Source organism: Odocoileus virginianus, chromosome 17 (genome assembly GCF_023699985.2).
Source record: "Odocoileus virginianus isolate 20LAN1187 ecotype Illinois chromosome 17, Ovbor_1.2, whole genome shotgun sequence".
Classification (NCBI taxonomy): Eukaryota; Metazoa; Chordata; class Mammalia; order Artiodactyla; family Cervidae; genus Odocoileus; species Odocoileus virginianus.
In genome coordinates, this window is record NC_069690.1 from 45,544,850 (window position 1) to 45,572,166 (window position 27,317).

General features: G+C 50.4%; 1 protein-coding gene across 4 annotated transcripts in view; it reads left to right on the plus strand.

Annotated features, from left to right (window-relative positions):
• Positions 1-23,228, plus strand: part of MPP2 (MAGUK p55 scaffold protein 2) — a 43,423-nt gene extending 20,195 nt beyond the window's left edge. For all 4 annotated transcript variants that reach the window (XM_070479690.1, XM_020888968.2, XM_020888967.2 and 1 more), the window contains exons 3-13: positions 3,486-3,604; positions 15,526-15,678; positions 15,792-15,941; positions 16,257-16,484; positions 17,255-17,386; positions 17,480-17,585; positions 17,667-17,735; positions 17,955-18,116; positions 18,777-18,979; positions 19,322-19,450; positions 20,702-23,228. In XM_070479690.1, coding sequence (XP_070335791.1) covers positions 3,486-3,604; positions 15,526-15,678; positions 15,792-15,941; positions 16,257-16,484; positions 17,255-17,386; positions 17,480-17,585; positions 17,667-17,735; positions 17,955-18,116; positions 18,777-18,979; positions 19,322-19,450; positions 20,702-20,878 — 1,628 coding nt within the window. In that variant the 3' untranslated portion in view covers positions 20,879-23,228. The remainder of the gene's footprint in view (positions 1-3,485; positions 3,605-15,525; positions 15,679-15,791; positions 15,942-16,256; positions 16,485-17,254; positions 17,387-17,479; positions 17,586-17,666; positions 17,736-17,954; positions 18,117-18,776; positions 18,980-19,321; positions 19,451-20,701) is intronic.
• The last annotated feature ends 4,089 nt before the right edge of the window (positions 23,229-27,317 follow it).

The window sequence follows — 27,317 nt, forward strand, 5'->3', positions numbered from 1 at the left end:
CCTGTGATTAAAGGCCTGTCAATCTGGGGCTGTCCAGTAAACCCATTAATGGTGCCTGGCAGGGCTGTAGAGGGAGGGGAAGACCCAGTGCTTTGGTTTCCCTGCTTCAGGCCACTTGATGGGCCCTGGTGGGGTGGGGGACAGGGTAGGGAGTGGAGTTCAGGAGGTAGGTGTGAGGGTCTGTTTCCTCTGAGGACTCCTGGGGCACCCGCTCCCCTGGGTGTTGTGTCACGGGCTTTCTGTATCCAAAGGAAGAAAGATAGAAGCGAGTTGCTTAACCTCTTGGAAGCTGCGTTTCTTCCTCTGTAAAGAGGCGGTGGGCGACTTAAAGGCCAGAAGCTTTGTCTTTCCCTCAGGTGGCCCTCTGTGCCTGCCCTGGGGTGGACTGGCTCCTGGCCTCAAAATTCTAATGGTGGCTTCTGCCCCTTATCATTTGGTGGTCATTACACTTCCCACGGGTCTGATAGACAGCTCTACTCTTGCCCCTAAGGTCAAGTTCACACCCCCTCCCCTCTACCTTCCCCCAGAGATCCTTGCCTTGGCCTCTGCAAGACTGAAGATTGGCCTTGGCAAGATTGAAGCTAGCAGGGTCCTTCTACCCTGATCCACATATCAATATGGCTACTATCATCGTGGAGGGAGCGAGATGATGTGGGTGTTTTCCGCTTGCAGAGAGACCCTAACTCCATTTCTAGTAAGGTGGAGGAGTTCTTTCCCTGAGGGTTGGAGATGCACGGGTGTTCGCATGGGCTGAGAGTTTAGACCTCTTGCCCCTGGACTCCAGACTGAAGCTCTGCCTCTTCACCGGGTTCCCTCCTTTCTTTGAATTAAGGCTGGGATGTGGGGCTTTCAGGTGGACCTGTCCCTTTAAATCTCTGGGTTAATGTTCTAGTGTGTAATCCTGCTTGCTGCCATGGCAACCAGGGTGTGCTGTGACCCTGTGCCATTCCTCAGGGAATGGCAGTCTGGTGGCAGCGGCAGTGCCTAGTGGTGGCCTCAAGGGTATAGGGTCTCAGAGGAAGGAATGGTGGCTCTGGGCTGGGGTAGCTTTCAAAACCCCTCCCTTCCTGCCCTTGTTGGTCTCTACTGCATGAATACTCCCTAACCTTTTCCCCAGTCCCCAGTACCCCAGTCTCAAGATGCCTGACTTGCCCACAGGCATTGCCCCCTGAAGCAAGTGGGGCGGGGCGCAATTGGAGATGGGGATGGAGAAGCTACTCCTGAGATGTGGGGTCTGAGGGCTGTGCCACTGCTCCTCATGAGAGTCGTTCTTGGGGGCTTCCTTTGATCCTGAGGGGGGTCACTGTAAAGAAAATTGGGCTTGGTGAGGGGACCGAGAGGAGGGGTTGGAAAGCTCGAGGAGGAGGTGGCCAGCTGTGTAATTGAGGAGGGACTTCTAGAAGAGGGGGACTGGAATAAGATGGGGCCAAGTCCCCACCCACCTTGGGTTTCCGGGAGGGGAGAGTCTCTGAGCACCACTCCAGTCTTGATGGGGGCAAGCTTAACAATACCCCCCCCCCCCTCCCCCCCCCGGCCGGAAACGTTTCCTCAGCCGCTTCCTCCCCTTTTAGTGGTAGGTATTCAAACGGGAATCTGGCCACCGTGGGACGAGAACCCTTCCACGGCCCCCTCCCAACTCTTGCACGGCCCCCTCCCGCCTGTCTGCTCCCAGTCGGGCTTTGGCCAATCAACAAGGTGGTCAGGCGGCTGAGCCTTACTATTGGCTGATCCTGCAGAGGGCGCTCCCCGAGTCCCACCTCCTCCAGCGCTACCCACCTCTGGCTGGGAAGGCTGCCTCGGCGGGAGGCTACTCCACAGCCCCGGTCGCGGAGGGGGTCAGCCATGGCCGGCAGCCCAGGGAGCGGGGCCTCTTTGGAGGGTATATCCCTGGGCTCCTCTGAGGAAGCTGAGCTCCGGAGGGAAGGTAGGGAAAGGTGGAGTGGCGAGGCTGGGGTCTGGTCCTGAGGGGTTTAGGGCATCTGGAGAGGATACCCTAGGAGTGGGCTCTCCAGAGCCTAAGGATCTCGGGGCGCGGTCCCCCAGGAGAGCTGACCTGGACTGAGGGCACCAACTCCCTTGGCTCAGTCCCCTCCCATAGCTGGCAGGCTGGGAATCTGTGTGTGAGGATGACAGGAGAGGCAGGTTCCCAGGATATCCTGGCAGAGTGTGAAGGGTTCCTGCCCTGTCCTCTTTCTGAGGCCACTGAGGGCCTTGCAGGTTTCTGACCAATGCCAAACCCAGACATGAGCAGGAGGGGTCTGGAGGGCAGGCATGAATGTCATTTGTGGAAAAGGTAGGGAGGATGAGAGGGAAAAGGGTGGGAGGCCAAGGGTCCCTGACCAATGGCTGCCAGCTTCCAATCTCAGAGTCTCCTCCAGCCCACCCCCATTCCTTCCTGGAGGAGGGGGCATGGCTGAGAACAGTGAGAGGTGCCAGGGACTGTACCCACCCCCTCCTTCTCAGCTTGGGTGCTGTTATGCAGATGTAGGCGTGGGTGGCAGGGTGGCAGAGTAATGATACCCCCTGCCCATCTCTGCCCCCAGCTGGGCATAGTCTGCTTCTGCCTCCCTTCCCCCAGAACCTGCCACAGCCAGTAGCTCCCACTTCTGCTGGTGGGGGAAGATAGCCCCTACCTGAGGCTGAGCCCCTCAGCAATGGCTCAGCTTCAGGTGTTCTCCCCTTGCTGATGTCCCATCCCAGGCTGAGGGTTTGCTGATCCCTAGGATGACTTGGTCTGACCTCTGCCCTCGGGTGTCCACAGCCATCCCAAGCCCCAGAGTGCCTATTTCCCCTAGCTTCTACCAGTGTCCTGGGCCTCAGCCTTGGCTTCCTATGATCTGTATTAATTTCCAGGTCATTGTCTTTCAGAGCTGAAGGGCCTGTAGATACCATCCAGTTTAACCCACCCATTTTACATGAAGGAAAGACTGAGGGTCATGAGGGACAGCGACTTGTGCAAAATCACCCTGAATTAGTGGCACAGTTGGTAGTGGATGGCGGGTAGGCCCTGACCTCCTGCATGGCGGCCTGCTGACTCCAGGGTCGCACTCCAACGACATGTTCCAACTGTCATCTCTCTCACCCCTGAGCCTGCCACGTGTGGGTGGCTGAGTCCTGTGGCTTCAGCCCATCCAGAGACTGAATGATGTGGCTCTCTGGTTTAGGGCAAAAACTGGAACCTGACGTCTGCTTCCGTTTCTCCCCTCCCCCACCTCGAAGTCCACTTCCTGGTGCTGGGAGCCTTCCACCTGCCCAGGCTAGTATTACTTAGGGCCTAGAAAAGGCCAAGGAAATTGTCCTTCCCCTCTTAGGGCCTCTGCTCCAGGCATTCTAGGGCCTGGAGTGCCAGGCAGGGAAGGATGTGCTGCGGGGAGGGGCTGTCTTCTGTGGGATGGAGGGTAAGAGGGTGGGGTTCCTATGGTGTGTTTGGGTCCCCTGTGCTCAGTTGGCGCCTGTGTGTCTCACTGTCTGCTCCTTCCCTCCAGCCATGCAGCAAGTCCTGGACAACCTGGGATCTCTCCCCAATGCCACGGGAGCAGCCGAACTGGACCTGATCTTCCTTCGAGGCATTATGGAAAGTCCTATAGTGAGATCCCTGGCCAAGGTAGTGTGTTCCAGGGCGGTGGACATAAGGGTACTGCGCCTGGGGAGGCATAGCAGGGGCTGGGATGTTAGCCACAGGGAGCCCTGGGAACGGTGCAGGTGGCACCTGCGACCCTGGGACGGGGGGTTTGCATGGACATCCATGCCCGGGTGATCAATCTGAACCACTGCAGGTGGTGGGGGCCCACCTCCGTTCCTGACTGTTGAGTGTGGAGACGTGCCCATGTGGATGGATGTTTGGTGACTGCCAGCTTATGGAGCGTATGCTTGGTTGGGAACGAGCATGCCTGTGCTGTAGAACCTCTGAAGTTCAGCCTGCTTATCTTTCTGCCCCTGGACGTTTTGTGCAGAAGTCTTTCTAAGGTCACTTGCCACATACCAGGCAGGGGAGAGACTCACTGAAAGAGAAAGTTATTAACCACTTTGGTAATGGCCGTGATAGAGGCAGATGGACTAGGTGTTTGCGGAGGGTAAAGGACAGACGCCTGACCCAACCCAGGGTGGGCAGCGAAGCCACCCTGGAGGAAGGGTCGCTTGTGTTGAGTCTTGGAGATTGAGGAGGAGGGGCAGTGCATTCCAGGCCATGAAGAACTTCAACAGGAACAGAGGTGAGAGAGCTAGAAACATACAGGGGCTGTAACTGTTGATGTGAGGCTGGAGCTTTAGGTGTGAGACAGGGAGTGTGAGCTGTGGAGATGTCGGCAGCTGTTGGCAGCTGATGAAGGGCCCTAGGAGCTGTGCCTGGGGCTTGGGCATCGTCCTGTGATGTCCTGTGAGCAACTTGAAGTCTTTTGTGGATTTTAAGCAGGCGTGTGATGACGGCACATGGATGTTTTGGGAGCATCCCTCTGGTAGCCACAGGGAGGATGGTTGGAGGGTCATGACTGGAGTTGGAGACTGGAGTTGGGGATCATCCTGAATTAGACCTGTGGTAACAGTTCTTGAGGGAGGGGATGATAACACAAATATTTAGGAAATAAATCGACAGTACCTGATGCTTGGGTATGGATGGTCAGGGGTGGGGGAAGCCAGGCACTTGGGATTCTGTACTGGGAAAGGGCTGGTGCTGCCTTTAACTGAGACAACAAGCAAGGATGGACCAGGGGAGGGGGTGACCCCTTTCCTGAGGAGGAGGAGAGGAGGTGAGAAGGATGCCAATAGCTGTGTTGGAGGCAAGGCTGGGAGTCACAGGGAATTGTGTTAATTGCTCAGATTTCTCAGAGGGGTGGGCAGTCTTCAGCTGAAAATTAAGGATCAGGGGTTGAGTGGAGTGAGGGTGGAGGGTGGGATTTGGAAGTGAAGGTTCAACTAATAATTACTAAAGGGGAGTGAGGGAACCCACCAAAAGTCAGGGAGCAGGATCAACAGGGCCCCAGATCATCAATCCAGGGTGGGGGTGACTCAGTCCAGAGACACTGAGGGTGGCTTTGGTCCAGGGCTTGTGCTGAATAGGGGCTGTGGGAGGCTGAGATGCAGGGAGAGGTGAGAGTGGCTCAGAGCATCACTTCTGGGGCTGAGCCTGGGAGGGGAGGGGAGGGGAGAGTGGCCAGGAAGAAACAGAAGGGCAGGGAGAACCTGGAGGCAAAGGCCTGAGGGCTCTCTGGGGTCAGTGTTTGGGGAGAGAGTATACAGCTGGAAGAGGAGAAGGCCGAGGTCAGAGAGGGAGGTGGGAAGTGAAAGGTTTCCAAGGAGGACAGTTCTGGGGGTGATAACATTTTGAATGTGGCTATGGGGGGCAAAGATGCCATCGGTGATAAAGAATTCTAGGAATGGATGGGTCGGGTGTGGGATGGGGTGTCTACACAGGCATGAGGGTGGGCAGACACTGGAGGCAGCCCCAGGGTCTCCGGTAAATGGTGGTGGGTGTGACCAGGAAGTTGGATGATAGTGATGGCAAGGGTGGGGTGCAGGGCAGTACAGCTAGGTGGTGGGTCTTCCCCAGGGTGAGGTGAGGACTGTCACAGGACAGCTGTGACCTTTCCTGGCATGGGGCTTGGAAGGGGACCAGATACTAGTGGGAGGTTCTGGGGAAGAGAAACCCAAGCTGATTGGAGGAGATTGGAAAAAGGCAGATTGCCTCTCAGCCGGTAGTTAAGGATTGGATTTATGTCTTAAAAATCAAAGCGAGGAGTTATGCATGTTTCAAACAGAGAGAATATGAGTTCCTTGAGGACAGTGATGTCGGTTTTGTTTACTACTGTGTCCCCAGAGCCTAGAATGGTGCCTGGCACATAATAGGTCCTCACTGAATGTTTGTTGAATGAATGAATACAAGAAAGTGTGCAGAAAAAGCACATAGTACCCACCTCCAGGATGTGAATGCTGATCGTGTTTGCTTTAGTTCTTGCTCTTTCTTTTTAAGAAATAAAAAGCGTGAGCCAGTGAATGCCTCTCCCCTTTTCCTCATTTCCACTGCTGTCCCTGCCCACAGGTGACCCGTGCCTGGAGTTGATGATACCGTGCCCCTGAATATTTGCCCATCTTGACTATATATGTATTTAGATATAAACTACATGCCCCTGTTATATGTGTTTTTAAACTTTACATAATGGAATGATAGTGGAAGCAGTTATGGTTTTTGAGATTTCTAGTTCATGTAAGTAATATAGTTACTGACATGCATAGAGATATTCATTTGGACTGTTGTGTAGTTCTCCAGTATGTGAACAGAGCCCCGTGTATTCGTTTTCCGGTTCCCCTACTGAGAGACAGGTACGCTGTTGCTGACTTGTCTCTGTTAAGCACTGTGCGCCTGTGAACATCCTTACATCCATCTGCTTCTACACATGGGTTAGAGTTTCTCTAGGGTGGACACTTGGCAGTGGAATTGCTGAGGACCTGCATTTGAACCTCAACATCTATAACCTTCCAAAGCTGACTTCACAGTTGGATTTATGATTTATTAAACCACACCATCTCTGAGTCACTCCAGCTATTGCTTCTATATGACAGCCAGTGAAATAAGGAGGCTCTCTTGGGATGCAGAACCTCGGGGTTAGAAGGTCCTTTAGCCAGAACCCTCTGAAGTGGGACACCCTTCACCCCCGTCCCCACCTCCATAGCATTCCTCTCTAGTGGCCTCTTGGAACCCATCTGACAGCTCTCTAAAGGTGAGATTGATGGCTGGATGGCTCTGTTATTCACTTGGTCATTCCATCATCTGTCCTCTATTCAACAGATATCTCTTGCATGCTCACCAAGGCCAGGCACAGTGCTAGGATGATGGCAATGAAATGTCAGATAGGTTATTCTTCTCCCAAGGGAGCCCTGAGTCTGTCATTTTCTCACTGAGCTCAGCAATGTCCTAGTCCTGGGACCACAGCCTGATGGAAAAGTTACTAGTGTACTGTGTCAGTTAACATAAGTAAACTTCCTTCTGCAGGAATGTTCTCTCCATCTAGCTGTGAAACAAACAGGAAATGAATCTCCATAAGGGAGCATCAGAGCCCAGTAAGGACTTCCTAGGTGGCTCAAACAGTAAAGAATCTGCCTGTAATGTGGGAGACTTGGTTTTGATCCCTGGGTTGGGAAGATCCCCTGGAGAAAGGCATGGCAGTCCACTCCAGTATTCTTGCCTGGAGAATCTTCAGGGACAGAGGAGCCTGGCAGACTATGGTCCATGGGGTTGCAAAGAGTCGGCTCAGGAAAAATCCCTCCGACCCCTATATATGTGACCCTTTGCAATGGAACTTTGCCAGTCCTTTCATCAAAAGGTAGAGTTTCTCCACTCTTCAATCTGGGCTTGACCACATGACTTGCTTTGGACTACCAGACCTACATCTTACTCCTTCTCACCCATTTTAATGATTATGTATACACAGATCAATTTCTAACCTCTCAGACAAAGTACTTTGATCAAAGATATAGCAGCAAAAGCTTAGAAGCCCAGAAACCCACAGGAGTGGAGCCCAGGTAGAAACCCGTGTGATAGTTATTCACCTCCTTCCCTTTCCCTGATGACACGGACTTGACTCTCCTCTCTGGGGAGGTGCCAGATGGTGTGGGAGGGGCTGCCTTGGGTAGATCTGGAACCAGGGAGGAGCAGGCCCTGCGGCGACAAACCCAGAGAGTTACAGGCTCTGAAGGAAGTCAAATCTGCAGGCAGATCGGAAATCCATAGGGCTGGCTACAGAAGCAGGTGGCGGTCCTGGCAGGTGGGTGACATCTGGGAGCGCTGACATGGACTCAGTAGCAGGTGTTCCAACAACAGGCAGAGCCACAGTGAGGAATCAAAGGCAGATGACATTCAGAAATTTAGGCAAACTGTTATCAGTGGGGACAGCTGCCAGTTCTGAGGCCTGTGAACTAATCTGCATGAGATGAAGAAGAAAATAAATAGTGTTTGAAGTCAGATTCATTGATCGGCTGTGTGACCTTAGTAGGGCTGACAACCTAGAGCTTCAGCCGTCTCTTCTGAGAAATGGGGATAACTATACTTACCTCTCAGAGTTGTGGTCAGGAGAGAGGGAGGTCATGGATGTGGAAGTGTTTGGCCATTGGACTGGAATTCAGAGGGAAGACTCAGTCTTGTGGTGGTGGTGGGAAGGTGAGATAGCTAGCAAAGAAAGGCAGGGTCTTAAAAGAATGAGGGGCCAGGAGGGTCGCCAAGATGGAGACTCTGACCAGGGGACATGGTGGGGAGCCCAGTGCATCAGTTAGCTTTTGCTGTGTAACAAACCACCCCAGAGCATAGTGGCGTGACTTGTGTCTCATGATTTTGTGAATTGACTGGGTGGTTTTCTGGTCTGGGCTTGCTCAGCTGGGATGGGGTAGGACAGCCTCAGTCACGTGACTGGTGACTCAGCCGGGAAGGCTGCACTGTCTGGGACAGTGTGGTCTCTCATCCTCTAGGAGGCTGGCCCAGGTTGCTTCCCATGGTGGTCTCAGCAGCAATGAAAGACCAGCCCCCAGTCCTAGGCACCTTTCAAGCCTCTGCTTTTACGTCTCATTGGCCAAAGCAAATCACGTGGCCAAATTCAGGTGGAAGAGTCCCTTTACCCTCTGGCTCACTATGCTTTCAGATTTTGAATTACTTTCAGATTTTGAATTACTTAATTATGAGCCTGGGCTTCAAGTGGGAATTCCATCTCCTGATCAGAGAAGTTGGAGTGGAAAGTTGGAGGGAAAAGTTTTCCAAAGAAAGGCTGTGGCGTGTTTCTGCATTTGCAGTTTATGTCTGGCTCTGCATAGGGAGCTGGCAGATTTGGGATTAAGAACCAGCTCTTCCGTCAGCTGGGTGTGAACCTGACCCAAGTTTCTGGCCTGTAAGGAGCTTGAGGGTATGCTGTGCTGAGGGTGATTTTTCAGAGCAGAATTAAGCAAGTGGTTACCACAGAAATTAAAAACTGCTTTCCTGGTTGTGGGCCCTCATGCTCCTAATATTATAGTGTGTGCTGTGCAAGAGAACACTTTCTAAAAACCGGTGCCCAGATAGTGACACCACAACTGTGGGGGCGCTCAGGAAACTTTGACTTGCATCTCTGCTGTACACCCAGGAGTTGTGAAAAGGAATTCATATTACCTGCTAGAGCCTCAGATTCTTTATTGGGAAAATGGCCTTTATACTGTTAATCTTACCATCATTTTGACATTTAAATGAGATGTCTATTGAAGTATAATTGATTTACAATACTGTGTTAGTTCCAGGTGTATAGCAAAGTGATTCAGTTTTATCTTTCTCACTATATATGTCTAATTCTTTTTTATTCTTTTTCATTATAGTTATTCATTTCAAGATATTGAATGTAGTTCCCTTTGCTATGCAGTAAATCCTTGTTCTTAATCTATTTTTTGCATGGTAGTGTGTGTCTGTTAATCCCATAATTCCCAATTTATCTCTGCTCCCCTTCCCCTCTAGTAACCATAAGGTTGTTTTCTGTGTCTGTGAGTAGTCTGTTTCTGTTTTGTAAATCAGTTCATTTGTAGGATTTTTTAAGATTCCACATATAAGTGACATCATCTACTATTTGTCTTTGTCTGACTTACTTCACTTGGCGTGATAATCTGTAGATTATCACATTATCACATTATTATTTGCAGCAACATGGATAGCAAATGGCATTGTTTCGTTTTTTTATGGCTGAGTAATATTCTGTTGTTTATATGTACCACATGTTTATCCATTCATCTATTGATGAACACTTAAGTTGTTTCCATGTCTTGGCTATTGTAAACATGGGTTACTAATTTAACTCCATATGTCAGAGAACATATTAGATATGACTAAATGTTTAAAAAATGGAGTCATTTGAGATTTGTTTTATGATCCCAAACATTGTCTGTTTTGAGGACTGTTCCATGTGTACCAGGAAGATTCTGCTTCTGTTGGGTAGAGTGTTCCATAAATGTCAATTAGGTCAAGTTTGTTGATAGTGTTTTTAAAATCTTCTATATCCTTGCGAATTTTCCATTTACTTTTTCTGCTGATTACTAAGAGAGGAGTGTTGAAATCTACAACTATTGTTATAGAAAAAAAATAAATGGAAAGTCTTTTAAGTGTGTTATTTTACTATCAAATAAGTTTTGGGCTTCCCTGGTGGCTCAGATGGTAAAGAATCTGCCTGTCATGTGTCAGACTCGGGTTTGATCCCTGGGCTGGGAAGATCCCCTGGAGAAGGGAATGGCTACCCACTCCAGTATTTTTGCCTGGAGAATTCCATGGACAGAGGAGCTGGGCGGGCTACAGTCCATGGGGTTGCAAAGAGTCAGACAGGACTGAGCCCTCAGTACTTCCTGTGACCCAGCAATTCTGCTTCTGGGAAAAACTCTCATATGTGCAACAGGAGACACAGACCAGAGTGTTCCTAGTAGTTTTGTTCGTTGCCATTTGGAACGGTAAAAACCTGAAATGAGTGAGCTGGGCATGTGCTTAGACATAGGATAGTGTCAAGATCCTTATTTATGGTTTAAGTGATGGGTTCTTGCATCCTTGTTATATTATTACCAAAGTACCTAGTTTAATAGCAGCTAACTAAAAACAAGTCATGCAGGAACCAAGGATGAGAACATATTATGAGCCAAGGATATGATTAATCCAATTCTGAGTTCTCAAAGTCCCAGAAAAGAGTGTTGCAAATTGTGATACATGTTGGGTGTTCTCAGTATTGGTCAGTCAGCCTGCTGGTAGTGTTTCTTTTGTATAGGAATGATTAAATGTTTCAAGTTTCCTCTGGCCCATGAAGGTTGAGCTTGGAGAATTGTGTTCTTCTGTCTGTGGGAAAGATCTCCAGGGGCAGCCACAGGGGTAGGAATGGATCAGCCTTGGAGGGGGCGGTCATTAAGTAAAAGAAGGGAGGTAATAACTTGGAAGACACACTGGCTTCCTGCTTGGTTAGGTGAGGGCTCCTCGGGAAACTTGGTGCCCGCATCCATAGAGCAGAAGATGCTAAAGCTAAAATGGACAACCTCTAGGCTACTCATGTCACCTGGGCCAGAGCTAGCCCCCATTATCTGGAAGGAGCCTGGCCAGAGTCATCATGGTGAGGGAGTTGCGGGTCTGAGTGCCTCCGTTTATTCTTGAAACACAGTTCCTGGGGCCCTGGGCTCTTAGTATTGTCTAGACACTGGTAACAGAGCCAGGGCCTCCGTGGGTTGTGCTGAGTTAATGACTGAAGATCACACAGCATTTGGTAGAAACTTCTGGGGCATTTCTCTGCCCTCTGGCTTCTGAGGATCATCAAGGCATTTTAACAGGTCTCCAAGTACTACTTCTTTGCTCCTTCAGTTGTCTGTTTCCCCAGCAGGAACGATGTGTCCAGCTGGGCTGTGGGAGCCAGTCTGAAAGGCTGCCCTCCCAGGGGAGGATGATTTAGGGGGCCCCCCCTATATGGGAAGTTGTTTCCCTGGCCTGTTTGGGGTAGAGAAGACAGAAAAGGAGCTAGCCTTTATTGAGCAACTGCTGTGTGCCAAGCACTGTGTCTATCTCATCAAATCCTCAGAGTATCCTTATGAGATGTTGTTAAAATTTCCTCATCTCGTGGGCTTGAAAAACTTTCTGTTATGGAAATTTTCAAAAATGTTTTCAGAACCCCCATCATCCATTGCCCTACTTCAAAACTGAACAACTCAAGAACAGTCTTATTTCATCCATACCTCCACCTCCTTCTCTCTCTCCTGAATTATTTTGAAGCAAGTTTCAGACATAATTTTATCTGTAAGTATTTCAATATTTGTAGTTAAAAGTTCTTAAAAAAATATTTGCACTACCATTATTACACATAGAAAATTAAGCAATAATTTTCTTACAGATTTTTATTAAATGGTGTTGTAATACCTGGACAGTCATTTGGAAAGATATCAAAGCAGATCCATACCTCACACCATTCATCAGAATAAACTCCCAAGCAGCTCAGAAATCGAAAAAACGAACTATATACATCCTAGAAGAAAACATGGGTCTGTGTGTAAAGGAAAGCCTTTTTTTAAAAGCTATGCCTCGAAATTTGGATGCATAAAATATTAATAAATTTAACTAAATTAAATACATAGTTTTTGCAGTGACAAAAAAAACATAAGCTGAGTCAAAAGATAAATGACAAACTGGGGGAAAATATTTGCAAGAGGTATTACAGATAAAGGGCATATCTTCCTAATATAGAGAATGTTTTAAGAAGTGAGAAAAAGAAAAAACAAGATCTGATGGAAAAATTGGCAGGAGACGTGAACAGACAGATCACAGAAAAAGATATACAGATGGCCTTTAAACATATGAAGAGATGCTCAGCTTCGCTCATAATAAGCAAAATGCAAATTAAGCCCCACTGAGAGATGGCTTCTCATCTATGTGATTGGCAGACGTTCAAGGGTTTGATCACACACTCTGGTGGCAAGGCTTCAGGAAAGTTTCTCTTCTAATGCTGGTGGGAAGGCAAAGTGGCACAAGCCCCATGGAGGGGAGTTTGTCAATGTCTAACAAAACCACATATTTATTTACTGCTTGACCCAGCAAGACTTCTAGGAATTTACATGAAAGATTACTCCATGAATATAGAATGGCTTGTGAAGGCTATTCACTGCAGTTTAATTTGCAATAGTAAGATATTAGAAACAACCTCCATACCTATGGAGAGTAGTTGAATAAATTATGGTACTCCAGTCATGAAATCACGCACATGCAGTGATTAAAAGATAACAGTAATAGAGGAAGATCTCCATGGAGCAGCACAGAGTGATTCCAGGGCATATTGTTAAATAAAAAAACAGGGATGTCCCTGGTGGTCTAGTGGTTAAGAAACCTTGTTTCCATTGCATGGGTTTGATCCCTGGTTGAGGAACTAAGATCCTGCATGCTGTGTGGTGCAGCCAAAAAACAAGAACAAACAACAAAAAGAAACCCAAACAACAAACCAAACCACTTAAACAAACAAAAACCCCAAAGTATCAGAGTATACATACCTTTTATATAAGAGAGAAAGGGAAATATTTATTTATTTTTGTAGAAAAAAACACCAACTGAATAAACTAGAAACTAATGAAAATGATGCCTTTTAGAGTGATGGTATGAATGGGGTAGAAGGGATGAAGATGGAAATAAGACTTTTCGAGTTTACTTTTTATATAGATTTAAGATTACAGCCATGTGAATGTTGTATATATTAAAAATAAGATTAAATTTAAAAAGAATGAAAAAAATCTAACCCTGAAATTAAGTGCAGATAAGTGAATCTATTCATTTATCAAATTGTTAGCAGAACAGAAAAAGGAATTAATTTAAGTAACTTTACAAAATTCTGACTATATGCCTTAAGTGGGATATTTACTAAGCCTATACTATTTAATATTAGTAGCCACTAGCCAACCCCATGTGGGTACTTATTTAAATACTTTATTTAAATTAAAATACTTCAGCTAAAATGCTGATATAAAATTAAAAATTCAGTTTCTTAGTTGTACTAGTCATATTTCTCAACAGCCACGTGTGGCTAGTTGCTACCACAGTAGACAGCCCAGATATAGAATATTTACATTAACGTTGTAAGTTTTTTTAAACTATTCTGGGGACAAAAAGAATGCAGATAAATCTTGAATTTTACTTGGGTAAAATATACAGAAGGTGATACCTAAGGTGATAAGTAGTAGCAATAGTTTAGCAATTCTGAAACTTTCTGAACATTGAAGGACAGAATAAATAAGTAAATATATTAAAGTTCTTGGGAGAAAATTCTCACCAAAGGAGAAGGGAGATACAAATATGGAATGGGAGAAGGCAAGGAAAATCGTGTAGAGTTTGATTTTGATTAGGTTAGATTCAGCTAATGTCTACTGAAGTAATGACACCCGGAATCAGTGAGCACTGAGTGCCCAGATTTTGGTTTCTGAATACCATTCCCCAGCAAAAGGGATCAGGTTTCCTTGGGGAAATTGCTGATTCCACATCTGGAGTAGGGAAAGTACAAGGTGAGCTGGTGATGGAAGGAAGAAGATGCTCATAATGGGAACAAGTCAAAAGGGGCGCTGCAGGCTCCCCTGGACAAATTTGGGGTAAACTGAGACAATGAAGATACCAATGATGATGGATTAGAACACACTGAATAAAAAAGTTCATAGTGATGCAGAAAGAGAGAGAAGGAGGAGGAGTGGGAGGGGAAAAGAAGAGCTCTTTCTTATAATAGAGTGCCAGCTAATGCATGTAGAAGGAATAATGGGGTTAGATAATGACTATTTTGCAACCCCAACATAATAACAATTGATTCAGGCAAAAACCCATAAATGGAGACTAAATCCATCAGTGAATGATTATTGGGGAACCGAATAGTCATGTGGGGAAAGTGTGTGGGGAAACCTTAAGATCACTTATATAGAACTCTTGCCGCAAAGATTAACTTGAGTCTAAACATGTAGAAACAACAGATAAATCCAGCTGTGGGGCATTCCACAAACTACTGACCTGGACTCTTTAAAAATGTCCTGAAAGACCAAAGGGTCTGTTCTAGGTTAAAGGAGAATAAGAGGATGTGACAACTAAAGTTAACATCTGATCTTGATTAGACTGTGGATCAGAAAAATAAAGCCTTATAGAATATTTTTGAGGCAATAGTGACATGAACATGGACTATCTATTAGACAATATTATATTGCTGTGCAAATGTTGAGTTTCTTGCATGTGATAATGGTATTGTAGTTTGTGTACCAGATATCCTGTTTGTTCTTAGGAGATGCGTGCTGAAGTACTTCGGGGTGAAGTACTTTGTCTCTGCAACTATCTTCCAAATGATTCAGAGGGCAAAAAAAGTCTCCATATATATCCTTGAAAGGGGACTCTTTTCTTCCCACTTAACATAACTCTCCCTGCTGGGCTGGTCACTGGCAGAGACTTCCTTTTCCCTTTTCAGAGCATCTTGTCATGGAGCCCAGAGTCAGTAGAGCAACAAGTAGGTGCAGAGCCTTCTGGTGCCATGTACTGACCTCTTGTCCCCTTCCTCACTGGGAACACTGAGCTCAAGGCTTAGAGACCCAAGTATGAGTCCCTGTGACCTTGGACAAGCTACACCACTTCCCTGGCTTCCTTATCCTGGGCCATGGGGTGTCCAAGACCCCACCCTACCATGAGTTTGGGTGGGAGAAGCTGTCCTTGAACTCAGATGCTTATGGGGTTCTGGTGGCTGGGGACAGGTTGATGACTTTATTGGCCCTCTGTGGCAAGAGATGGAAATGAGGTGTTATCTTTTAGATTCTCTCTTCCCTGAACTGGGTCCCAATCGCTCTTGGGGGAGAAGGGAGATAGCAGGGCACATGTGCATATTTGTGAGTGTGCTTATATCTGAGTGAGTGAGGCTCGTAATACCACGAGCAGTGCTGTGGGTAGCGTCTAAAGTCCAGATCTGGGGGTGGGAAGATGCCTGGGAATGGAGGAGGGGGCACAGTTTGGTACCCTGGGGCCCTTGGGAAGGCATCAGACCTCACCTGTTCCACCCCCACCCCCAGGCCCATGAGCGGCTGGAAGAGACGAAGCTGGAGGCAGTGCGGGACAACAACTTGGAGCTGGTGCAGGAAATCCTACGGGACCTGGCGCAGCTGGCGGAGCAGAGCAGCACCGCGGCCGAGCTGGCCCGCATCCTCCAGGAGCCCCACTTCCAGGTTTGGTCCTCTCCCAGGTTCCTGGGATGGGGCTGGCAGGAAGTTAGGACTGGGATGGGAAGGGACCTCAGGGCACTTCCCCACGGTTCCTCCCCTTCCTCCCACCTCTCCAGTCCCTGCTGGAGACGCACGACTCTGTGGCCTCAAAGACCTATGAGACACCACCCCCTAGCCCTGGCCTGGACCCCACGTTCAGCAACCAGCCTGTGCCTCCCGACGCCGTGCGCATGGTGGGCATCCGCAAGACAGCTGGAGAGCATCTGGTGAGGGTGCCTGGCTGCGCCAGAGGGGGAATCTTGGTGGGGGGGGTGTTGGGAGTAAGCAGCAGGATCAAGTCGGGTCAGGGGAGGACTGAAGACAAGGTCAGCTTTGTCCAGGGTTGGGCGCACACATCTCTGTTCTGCCCACTTTTGGTCCTTCAGTGCTCCTGTAGGTGAAGAGTTTGGGGAGAGGATGGCAGAGAAAGTGGCCGTGAGGGTGGGGGTGGAAGGGTAGAATGGAAGGGCCCTTAGGACACCCATTTGAAGATTCTGACCTGGAGCAATTGGGGTTTCACATACCTGCCTTCCGTCTCCCAGGGTGTGACATTCCGCGTGGAAGGTGGCGAGTTGGTGATCGCCCGCATTCTACATGGGGGCATGGTGGCCCAGCAAGGACTCCTACATGTAGGCGACATAATCAAGGAGGTGAACGGGCAGCCGGTGGGCAGCGACCCCCGCGCGCTGCAGGAGCTCCTGCGCAGCGCCAGCGGCAGTGTCATCCTCAAGATCTTGCCCAGCTATCAGGAGCCCCATCTGCCCCGCCAGGTAGGCCCCTCCACCAAGCCCCACCCCCAGCACAAGGCCCAAGGGGTGGCTGAGCCTCTCAGTGACCAGGGTCACCGGCCTCTGGGTGGGAGCGCCTCCTCTCCAGTCAGTGTGCTCAGAGTGAGTTGGGGGCGGGACCTGAGAGATCCAGCCACCTACAGGCCTGTACACGTTGTGAACACGCTTGCATTCTTGCCCTCGGCTTGAGCACTCATGCGCATGTGCAAGGGACATGCCCACATCTAAAGCCTGGGGTACCCACATGTACAAGTGAATTCCTACATCGCCTGCAGCCCCCTATGTGCCATGTGTATGCGAGGGTGCTCAGCGTTGGGTGGTCCCGTGTGTCCCATACAGCTGCCTCCTGGTTGGTGGATTGTGGAGGTTTCGCTGCTCTGCCCACCTTGTCTATTGGTTGTCTGGCTTTTTGTCAAAGCCTTCTCCTCTGGGGAAGGGGAGGGTGTAGGGGGGACAGAGGGACCCTGCATTAGGGTCATGCATACCCCAGGCCTGAGCAGATCCCCTGTGCTTCTGAGTCCTTTTGTTCTGGATGCAAAGGGAGGTTGGTACCAGGGAGGTGGGCTGGGCAGGCCTGCAGGCATCATGCCTTTAGATGGGCAGTGCCAGGCTCTCTCTTTGTGAAAAGAGGGGGACTGTGTGATACTCCCAGTTCCCACTCTGGGTGTAGGAGATGGCAACGGGACAGGGCTTCGACCCCTCCAATTTTCCCCTGCTTCTGCCCTTAACTTCTCGGCAAATCCCCGGCCCAGGTATTTGTGAAATGCCACTTTGACTATGACCCGACCCGAGACAGCCTGATCCCCTGCAAGGAGGCAGGCCTGCGCTTCAGTGCTGGGGACCTGCTTCAGATTGTAAACCAGGACGATGCCAACTGGTGGCAGGTGAGTGCTGGGCGCCCATGCAGTCTCCCCAGGCATAGCATGTCAAGGAGGTGAGAGCTCACTTAGGCAGATCTTTGTTCATGGCTATTTTAGGCATGCCATGTGGAAGGGGGCAGCGCAGGGCTCATCCCCAGCCAGCTGCTGGAGGAGAAGCGGAAAGCCTTTGTCAAGCGGGACCTGGAACTGACACCCACCTCAGGTACAGTCTTCCCCCAAGACCCCAAATCTGAGATCTGATGTGGCCCTGCCTGGCCTCACTGATCCATCTCCTTATGGCCAGGGACCCTTTGTGGCAGCCTTTCAGGAAAGAAAAAGAAGAGAATGATGTATTTGACCACCAAGAATGCAGGTGGGTGTTGGGCACCTCTTTCCCCCGTCCTCCTCTAGTGCCCCCGTTTCCCCACCAATAGCTGGTGCATCTCTTGGTTCTGAGGCTGCCAGTCCTGTCCCTAAGTCCTGCCTAGTTTCTCCCTGCTGCCCTTGGCCCCAGCCCTCTTACCCTCAGCCTTCCTGAGAGCCCAGCCGCACCCCCTCCACCTGATGAGCAGTGCCATCTCCCTGTGTCCAGAGTTTGACCGCCATGAGCTGCTCATTTATGAGGAGGTGGCCCGCATGCCCCCCTTCCGCCGGAAAACCCTGGTGCTGATTGGGGCTCAGGGCGTGGGCCGCCGCAGCCTGAAGAACAAACTCATCATGTGGGATCCAGATCGCTACGGTACCACAGTGCCCTGTGAGTGGGAGCCAGGTCCTGCTGGGTGGGGGTTTGGGGGCGAGGGAGCGGGGACTGCCTTGGGGGCCAGGGCTGGTCCTCTAAATGGGCATCTGCCCCAGGTGAAGTGATACCTTTGGGTGAGAGGTGTAGGGTTTGCGCCCTCTGTGGGTGAGTGTGGGAACTGCAGACTGGGAGGGCGCAGAGAGCTGTCTCAGGCCAGGTGGGCGGTGCTAGCCTTGCCTTTCCCTCCCTCACGGTTCCCTTGCTAAAAAAGCCCAGCTGGGCCAAAAGCCCATAGTGAAAGAGAGCAATGAGCTGTGCGTGGGCTTGTATAAGACATGGTTTCTTGGTGACAGAGGCAGCTGGGGTGTGAAAGCACCTGGTTCCTAGAGGCAGGAACCTGAGTGCTGACCCCAGGTGTGCTTGGCCTTGCTGTGTGGCTTTGGGCTGCACATTGCCCTCCCTGGGCTTCAGCCCTGCATCTGTGAACACGGGGTTAGAGCAGTGATCTCTGCAGGTCCTCTCAATTTGGACATCTTGAGTCTGTGGGTGCCAGTGCTGAGGGCGAGGGCCAGATGTGCAGGAGGGCACAGGGCTTCTTGGCTCTCAGAGAATATGAGCCCTTGTGTCTGAGGTGATGCGTCCTGCCTGTGCCCATCGGTCCCTCTTTCCCCCTAGACACGTCCCGGAGGCCCAAGGACTCAGAACGGGAAGGCCAGGGTTACAGCTTTGTGTCCCGTGCGGAGATGGAGGCCGACATCCGTGCTGGGCGATACCTGGAACATGGTGAATACGAGGGCAACCTGTACGGCACACGTATCGACTCCATCCGGGGCGTGGTGGCCGCTGGCCGGGTGTGCGTGCTGGATGTCAACCCCCAGGTACTGCTGGCCCACTCCTTCCCAGCCTGCTCAGTACCTCTCTGGGTATTCTCCTTGCCCCCAGTATTTCCCCATATATTTCCACGCAACCCAGTATAACCCCTCAATTACTGCTAGGGCAACAGCCCACCCAGAACCCCTTTCTCAGCCTCCTGCACCCCACTCTTGTAGTTTTCTCCAGTTCACCCATCTCAGCTGCCTGCCAGCTGTCCTGGCATTCACTCCTGGGTTTCATGTTCTAGAAGCCCAGGTACCTCATTCTCCTCTGTTCCTAGGTACCTGTCCTCACCCCATCACCCCAGATGTACCTGGGGATATACTCCCAGCCCTCCTCTTCTGCAGGCAGTGAAGGTGCTGAGAACAGCTGAGTTTGTCCCTTACGTGGTGTTCATCGAGGCCCCTGACTTCGAGACCCTGCGGGCCATGAACCGGGCGGCGCTGGAGAGCGGGGTGTCCACCAAGCAGCTTACGGTGAGGCCCTCTGAGGCATGGTGGGAGGGGCCTAGTGGCTGCCTGGGCGTGAGAGCCAGCCAGAGCTGAGGAAGAGAAGGAGATGGTGTCCACAAGGGGAGAGGCGCCCACTCAAGGCACCCAGGGGGGTGCCTTGTGAGGTAGGACTAACAATTCTCACTTTATAGGTGTGGACATGGAGGTCTGAGCAAGGAACACAGCTAGTCCAGGGCACGGGAGCTTCTGCCAGGCCCCCTGCCCAGTCCACTCTGCGAACAGAGTGCTAACTCTAGGGAGCCCAGAGGGCCGGAGAGCAGAGGTGGGCTGTTGACAGCTGGGGAAAAGGCTGAAGGGAGGGAGGAAGCTAGAGACTGGAAGCCTGGCTGGAGGGACTAGGTAGCATCAGGGAGGAGGCAGTGTATGGAGAAGAGGCTTCAAGTCAGGTGTTGCACGACTCCAGGGCACCCCTTAACTCCCACGGACCCCAGGGATTCCAGTCTTCCCCTGCAGGTGCAGTTTGCAGAGTTGAACCCAGGGGTCCCTCTGCTGGCCACACCTGGTACTGCAGCTCTCAGGCTTTGGAGCGCTGTGCAGGCCCAGTAGCAAGGTCTGGGCTGGGCTCCCCAGGGCTGCAGCGCCAAGCCCCCGCCCCGGACACAAGCAGGGCCTACTGGAGCCCCTCAGACAAAGCTGGGCCAGTCCTAGAGCTCCTGCCTGGGGTTATTTAAGTCAGTGTTCAAGTTCTCCTCCCACCTCTGCCCCACCAGCTTGGATTGGATCTGGGACCAGGTTTGTCCCGGGCCACACAAGGGATGTGCCCCTCAGGCTGCCTAGGTAAGGGGGTCTATTCAGACTGAAGGGAGCACTGGTTTTGGAGTCAGGCAGACCCTGTGCAGCCACTGGCTGTCTGTGTGACCTCTGTGTGTCTGAGATTTCTCTGTTTAAATGGGAATAATTAGTCCTACTTGCAGAGCTGTAGTGAAGATTATGCAGGTTACAAAGTGTTTAGTGTTGTGACTGTCACTTCCTAAATGTTATTTCCTTCCTTCCTTCTACCCATCTGTCTGTCCACGGTTACAGGGGGGCTGCCATGGGGCATGCAGGGAGGGGCAGCTGCCTCCCCAGTGAGGGGCTCTGAGCTGCCACGGTTGGTACTTTGGGCTCTGGGGAAGGGCCTAGATGATGCAGGCTCTGGGTCCCCTACGTGGTGGTGGTGGTGGAGGGGGGTGTCTGGGAGACGCTGACGGGGGTTAGGCCCCCTTGTGCCGGCAGGAGGCAGACCTGAGGCGGACAGTGGAGGAGAGCAGCCGCATCCAGAGGGGCTACGGGCACTACTTCGACCTCTGCCTGGTCAACAGCAACCTGGAGAGGACCTTCCGGGAGCTCCAGGCCGCCATGGAGAAGCTGCGCACGGAGCCCCAGTGGGTGCCTGTCAGCTGGGTGTACTGAGCCTGTTCACCTGGACCTCGGCTCTCTGGGTCATAACCAAACCCTGAATCCGTCCCCTTCCCACCCGTGACCTCCCAGCCCCCATCCTCAGCTCCCGTCCCTGGCGCGCTGGCTCTTCCTGGGTCTCGGCCCTTCATCTGGCTTCAGCGCAGAGGCTGTACTGCCAGGGAGGTGGGTGTTCGTGGGGTACCCCTGTGCCCAGGTGCTGCCCACTCCCTACGTCCATTGGCCACCGGATGTCCCTTTCTGGGGGCCAGACCATGCCCAGGAGGGTGTCAGAGTCACCTCCATAATGCTCAGTCCAGAGGAGAGAAAAGCCGCTTTGGGACCACGTGGTCATAGGTACACTGCCCGCCCCCCTCCCACCAGTCCCCGCTCCAATCGCTTTTCCTCCTCTGGACTGGCCCCACCCCCTCCCCATTCCTAGGCTCCTCCTACTTCTCACCTCTGCAGCCTAGGAGCAGGCCTTAGGCTGGTTCCCTGTGACCAGGGGGGTACATGACTCCCTGGCAACCAGGCAGGCCTGGGCGGTGGTGCCAGCTTGGTGCCATCCCAGAGGTTGAGGAGCCAAAGCACCAGCTAGCTGCCACAGCCAGGGAGCCGTGCGGCTCTCAGCCCCCCGCGGAACGGGGCTGGGCCCCTGCCCTTCCCTCATCCACAGCTTTTCACTGCCGAAGTCTCTCCACGGACTTCTCCAAGGTGACCCTGACAGGGCAGCGTTTGCTCCCCGCAGGGCAAGGCTGGCAGGGGCCCTGGGCTCAGCCCAGGCTGGGGTGGGTTGGAGGCCAAGCCCCGTGAGGAGTGGAGCCTGCAACTTCTGACGGGAGCACTCCCAGCCCTCCGTGGCCCGTGGCGGGGGTATGTCTGAGCTCCCTGTCCGTAGTTGTTGTCCGTTTTGGTCTCTCTGGCCGGGTCCAGGTGGCATCAGCGCTGCCTGAGGGCTGAGGCCAGGTGAGGGCCAGGCCGTGAGGTGTGGGCTCAGAGGACGTTTGTGCCCCAGCAGCCTCCCTGCGTGACTCCAGGGGGCGCTATTCGCCCTGTAGTCTGCACAGTTTCTGTTTCCCCTTGCGGCGTGCCTGGTCTGTTTCTGCCACTGGTGTGTGTGTGTGTGTCAGGCTTCGTTTTGGGAGAGGGAGAAGCAAAAGGTAGTTTTGCTTTGGAGGTTACTCTCTGGGGGCCCCCCTTTTTCAGCCCCCATTTCTTATGAGACCCTTATCCCAGATTCCAGAGGCTTGGCCCTCCCCGGCTATCTTCCTCCAACTCTCCTATTGTCTCCTGACCCGAAATGCCTGCCCTCCAGTCCTCGGGGAGGGCGACGGTGTAAAACGAGAATCCCTTTTAAGAAAAGAATGCTGTCCTCGACTTCCCCAGGCATCTCATCCCTCATCCTTCTCTGTGATTTTTCCTGGGGTGAACCTGTCCTTGTAGGGGACCTCCCCTACTACGCCTACCCCCAGCCTTTGTGCTCCCCAGTTCTCCTGAGCGTCTAGTCTGTCTTCGCTGCAGTGTCAGCCCAAGCTGGCCCCTAAACCACTGTGTGCCCATTTCTTAGGGAAGGGGAGGGAGAAGAAACAGAATATTTATTACAAAGTTAGAAATATATTTATTATATTAGGGATCTCATTTGCATTTGCCTAGGTATACAAGTGAGATGTGACAGTCAAGCCTGCTCCCATCTCATTTGCATAGCTCTGCATCCACTATGCACCTCTACTTTCCTCTTTTCCCTTTAGTCAATGTTCTTTTAATTTATCCTTCATTCAGCTCTCCCTTATTTCACCCTCACCCTTAGCCCAAGGAGACTGGGAGTGGGAGGAAAATGGGTGTTCTCCTGCTGGCCCGGGGCCATGGCGTCCTTTGTCCATCCATCCCCACCTCACCCAGAAGACTTGGGAATAGAGGCAGCCACCCCCTTTCCTTTGGTTACACTCCAGAGCGCCCTGATTAGAAGACCATCCTCTTGGATGGGAATGGGCGCTGGACATCTTGCTGAGGAGTTGGTACCTGGTTCTTCAGGGTGAATCTCCATGTTCACCTCTGGTGATGCCCGAGGGCCAGGGCTGGGCCCCTCCTTTTCTGTCTCCATCCCTCTCTGAACAGCATCCTTCCTCCCCTGCCTCAGCCCCACTCGAGGGACCAGGGCTGGGTTGGAACAGGTGTGTGTGCTCATCCTCCCCCCTCCCACTGTGGACGCTTGTATTGAGGAACCTCAGGATAATGAGGGCCCTGTCCCCCTGTCTACGCCCAGTCCCAGACCAGTTGTCCTTCCCCCGTCCCATCCCTCAGCCATCTAATTCCCGAGCTTTCTCTCTGACTGGTTTTCTTTCCTTTGATTAAATGTGAAAGCAAAGGTTCTGGGCTCTGTTTGTCTTTTGTTGGGATCAAGTGGATGGCTTCGGGAAAGGTTTAGAGTTGGGGGAACACAGCATAGATGATTCTGGGATGGAAGCTGGAGTGACAGGTCTTGTGTTCTGTGATGTCCCACTGTTCCACACTCCCCAGCCCCGGAAGATGCTTTGGTTAAAGGCTTGTATCCAGGAGTCTATGAGCATCCATGGGGGCTGGGGAACCCAGGGAACCCATAGCTAATCCATTCAGCTTTACCCAGAACTTGCTGTGTGGTCTTAGGCAGGTTCCTCTCCTTCTCTGGACCTCAGGTTCATCCTCTGTAAGGTGTCGTGGCTTCTCCTGGAGTAATGCTAGGATTGGTTCTAGGTGCTGAGCAGCAGGGGCCATAGAGAGTGGTTGAAATGTCACCCCAATGTCTCCATGGGTGTGTGGTTGAGGGGTCCACCTTCCTTCCCACCTGAGTTCCTCAGGGGATCCTAGGATGCTCACTGAACATTCTCAAGAAGGGCTTTGGCTGTTCCCTTCTATGATGACCAAATGTTGGGCTGGCTGCCTTCCTTTGATTTCTCCAAAGCATCCACTCACACAGGGACTAATGTGGAGCCAACTTGACTGGTGATTTGGAGAGAGCCATGGGGCCTCATATCACCCACCTAACAGCTCTGATGAGAAGTGAGAACTGAATATTAAACACTCCCAATTCCAAAATATCCCTTGACCATTCCCAGCTCAGGGAATGTTTTCTTAGCCAACTTTCCCTCCCTGGGTCCTCGCTTCATGTCGCTGGTCCCTCTCCTTCTTTCTCTCATTGTGAACAAACTTCTTCCCATCTCCTGGGGCACCCCTGGAAACTCAGTCTTTCTTTACTATACCAGCAACTCTGTACTTGTATTTCTGCCCACCTCAGTGGTTCTCCACACTTAACTAAAATTGCCTGGAGAATTAAAAAAAACCAAAAACAAACAATTGTCTGGATGCCGGTTCAGAGCAATTAAATCAGAAATTCAAGAAAGGCTATCAGTTGTAACTAACACTCAGAACATCATAGCTTAATAGTTTAGCAACATTATTATTCATTTCTTGTTCACATCACATCTGATGGAGATGGGGTGGCACTCCTAACAATGATTCAGGGATCTAGTCGCCTGGATTATTACAAGGGAAGCTGGGAAATGTAGTCTTTCTAAGTGCTCCGGAAGAGGAAACAGGGCCTAACCAGCCTCTCTGAGGCTAAGAGTGGAACCTGGGAAGCAGTATGTTTTAAAGTGCCCCAAGTGATTCCAAGTCAAAGTGTTAGCAGCCCAACTGTGTCCAACTCTGCGACCCCATGGACTGTAGTCCACCAGGCTCCTTTCTGTCCATGGGATTTTCCCGGCAAGAGTACTGGAATGGGTTGCCATTTAGTGATTCTAATATGTAGCCAAATCTGCCAACCACTGCCTGTCTGTTTTAGCCATACCTTTGAGGTGGAGGGAATTTCCTTTTAGTTCCGAATTGGCACCAAGGTATTTTCCTAATAAAGACAGTTGAATTTCTTTCTTTTTTTTTAAAGTCGCTCAGTCATGTCCGACTCTTTGCGACCCCATGGACTGTATAGTCCAATTCTCTAGGCTAGAATACTAGAGTGGGTAGCCTTTTCCTTCTCCAGGGGATCTTCCCAACACAGAGATCAAGCCCAGGTCTCCCACATTGCAGGTGGATTCTTTACCAGCTGAGCCACAAGGGAAGCTTGACAGTTGTTTCTAAGGGGAATTCTGCTGCCAGATTTTTTTGTTTTTTAAATCCTTTCCCCATCTTGGCACAGGAGCCTGTGCTTCAAAGGGCAGAAAGGATTCTTATCACATTGTGTGCTGTGCCCAGTTGTTCAGCTGTGTTCGACTCTTTGCAACCCCATGGACTGTAACCCCCCAGGTTCCGCTGTCCATGGGATTTTCCAGGCGAAAAGACTGATGGGGGTTGCCATTTCTTACTACAGGGGATCTTCCTGACCCAGGGATTGAACCGGTATCTCTTGTGTCTCCTGCATTGGCAGGCAGGTTCTTTACCACCAGCACCACCTGGGAAATCCTTAAATCATTATAACTAAGCTCAAATACATCTTCATTAACAAAATAGGAACCATTACATTCAACATATTTTTGCCAATGAGAAATAAGTTTATTTATTCCTGTTGTGTAAAACTGCATGCTTCAGGATTTGATGAACTCTTGGAAAGTATTTTCTGCCTCCTGCTGGCTGTGGAAATGTTTTCCCTGCAAAAAGTTGTCAAGATGCTTGAAGAAGAGGTAGTCGGTTGGCGAGAAATCAGGTGAGTATGGCAGATGAGGCAAAACTTTGTAGTCCAATTAGTTCAACTTTTGAAGTGTTGGTTGTGCGATGTGTGGTCAGGCATTGTTGTGGAGAATTGGGCCCTTTCTGTTGACCAAGGCCAGCTGCAGGCATTGAAGTTTTCAGTGCATCTCATTGATTTGCTGAGCATACTTCTCAGATGTAATGGCTTCACCGGGATTCAGAAGCTGTAGTGGATCAGCTGGGCAGCAGACCACCAAACACTGACCATGACTTTTTCGGTGCAAGTTTGGCTTTGGAAAGTGCTTTGGAGCTTTTTCTCAGCCCAGCCACTGAGCTGGTCATCACTGGTTATCATATAAAATCCACTTTGTATTGCACATCACAATCTGATTGAGAAATGGTTTGTTGTGAAGAATAAGAGAAGACGACACTTCAAAATGACCATGTTTTGGATTTTTAGTCACCTCATGAGGCACCCACTTATGGAGCTTTTTCACCTTTTCAGTTTGCTTCAAATGCCAAACGACTGTAGAATGGTCGACATTGAATTCTTTGACAACTTCTTGTGTAGTTGTAAGAGGATCAACTTCGATGATCTTCTCAATTGGTTGTCGTCAACTTCTGATGACCAGGCACTGCGATCTTCGTCTTCAAGGCTCTTGTCTCCTTTGCTAAACTTCTTGAACCATCACTGAACTGTACATTCATTAGCAGTTCCTGGCTCAAGTGCTTTGTTGATGTTGCATGTTGTCTTTGCTGCTTTATGACCCATTTTGAACTCAAATAAGAAAATTTCTTGAATTTGCTTTTTGTCTAACATCATTCCCCTAGCCTAAAACAAACGTAAAATAAACAGCAAGTAATGTCATTAGCAAAAAAAAAAAAAACCAGACCCATAAAATAAGAAATGCACATTAAAATGATGTATAACATAACCACATTTATTCAAGAATGCACTTCAGTATCAAACAGCAAAGTTCAGCAATGCAAAACCACAATTATTTTTGCACCAACCTAATAGTAAGGAACGTTTCCAGTTTCTCTCTTGATTATTTTTTTTCTTAGTCTTGTTTGTTTATTCTAGAAGGGGGAGCTCCAGGTTCATTTTATCGGAATATTCCCAAGTGGGATCTTAACTGGAATTGCATTAAAACAGTCCACAATGACAAACCTAGACAGCGTATTAAAAAGCAGAGACGTGACTTTGCTGACAAAAGCCCATATAGTCAAAGCTATGGTTTTTCCAAGAGTCATGTACGGATGTGAGAGGTGGACCATAAAGAAGGCTGAGTGCCGAAGAATTGATGCTTTCAAATTGTGGTGCTGGAGAAGACTCTGAGGGTCCCCTGGACAGTGAGGAAATCAAACCAGTCAATCCTAAAGGAAATCAACTCTGAATACTCATTGGAAGGGCTGGTGCTGAAGCTGAAGTTACAATACTTTGGCCACCTGATGTAAAGAGCAGATTCATTGGAAAAGACCTTGGTGCTGGGAAAGATTGAAGGCAAAAGGAGAGGGGCTGGCAGAAGAAGAGATGGTTAGATAGCATCACTGACTCAGTGGACATGAATTTGAGCAAACTCCGGGAGATGGTGGAGGACAGTGCTGCAGCCCACAGGGTCTCAAAGAGCCAGACATAACTTAGTGACGGAACAACAATCTAGGAGGAATTAGGGCTCTTTAATCTTGCCATTCAGGACTGTGTTCTGCCTCTCCACATATTCAGGCCTCCCTCCAGCCCAGGGTCCCCAGCGGCCTGTCTGTTAGGCAATGCTGTTTAGATTGGTGTGTTTCCAGG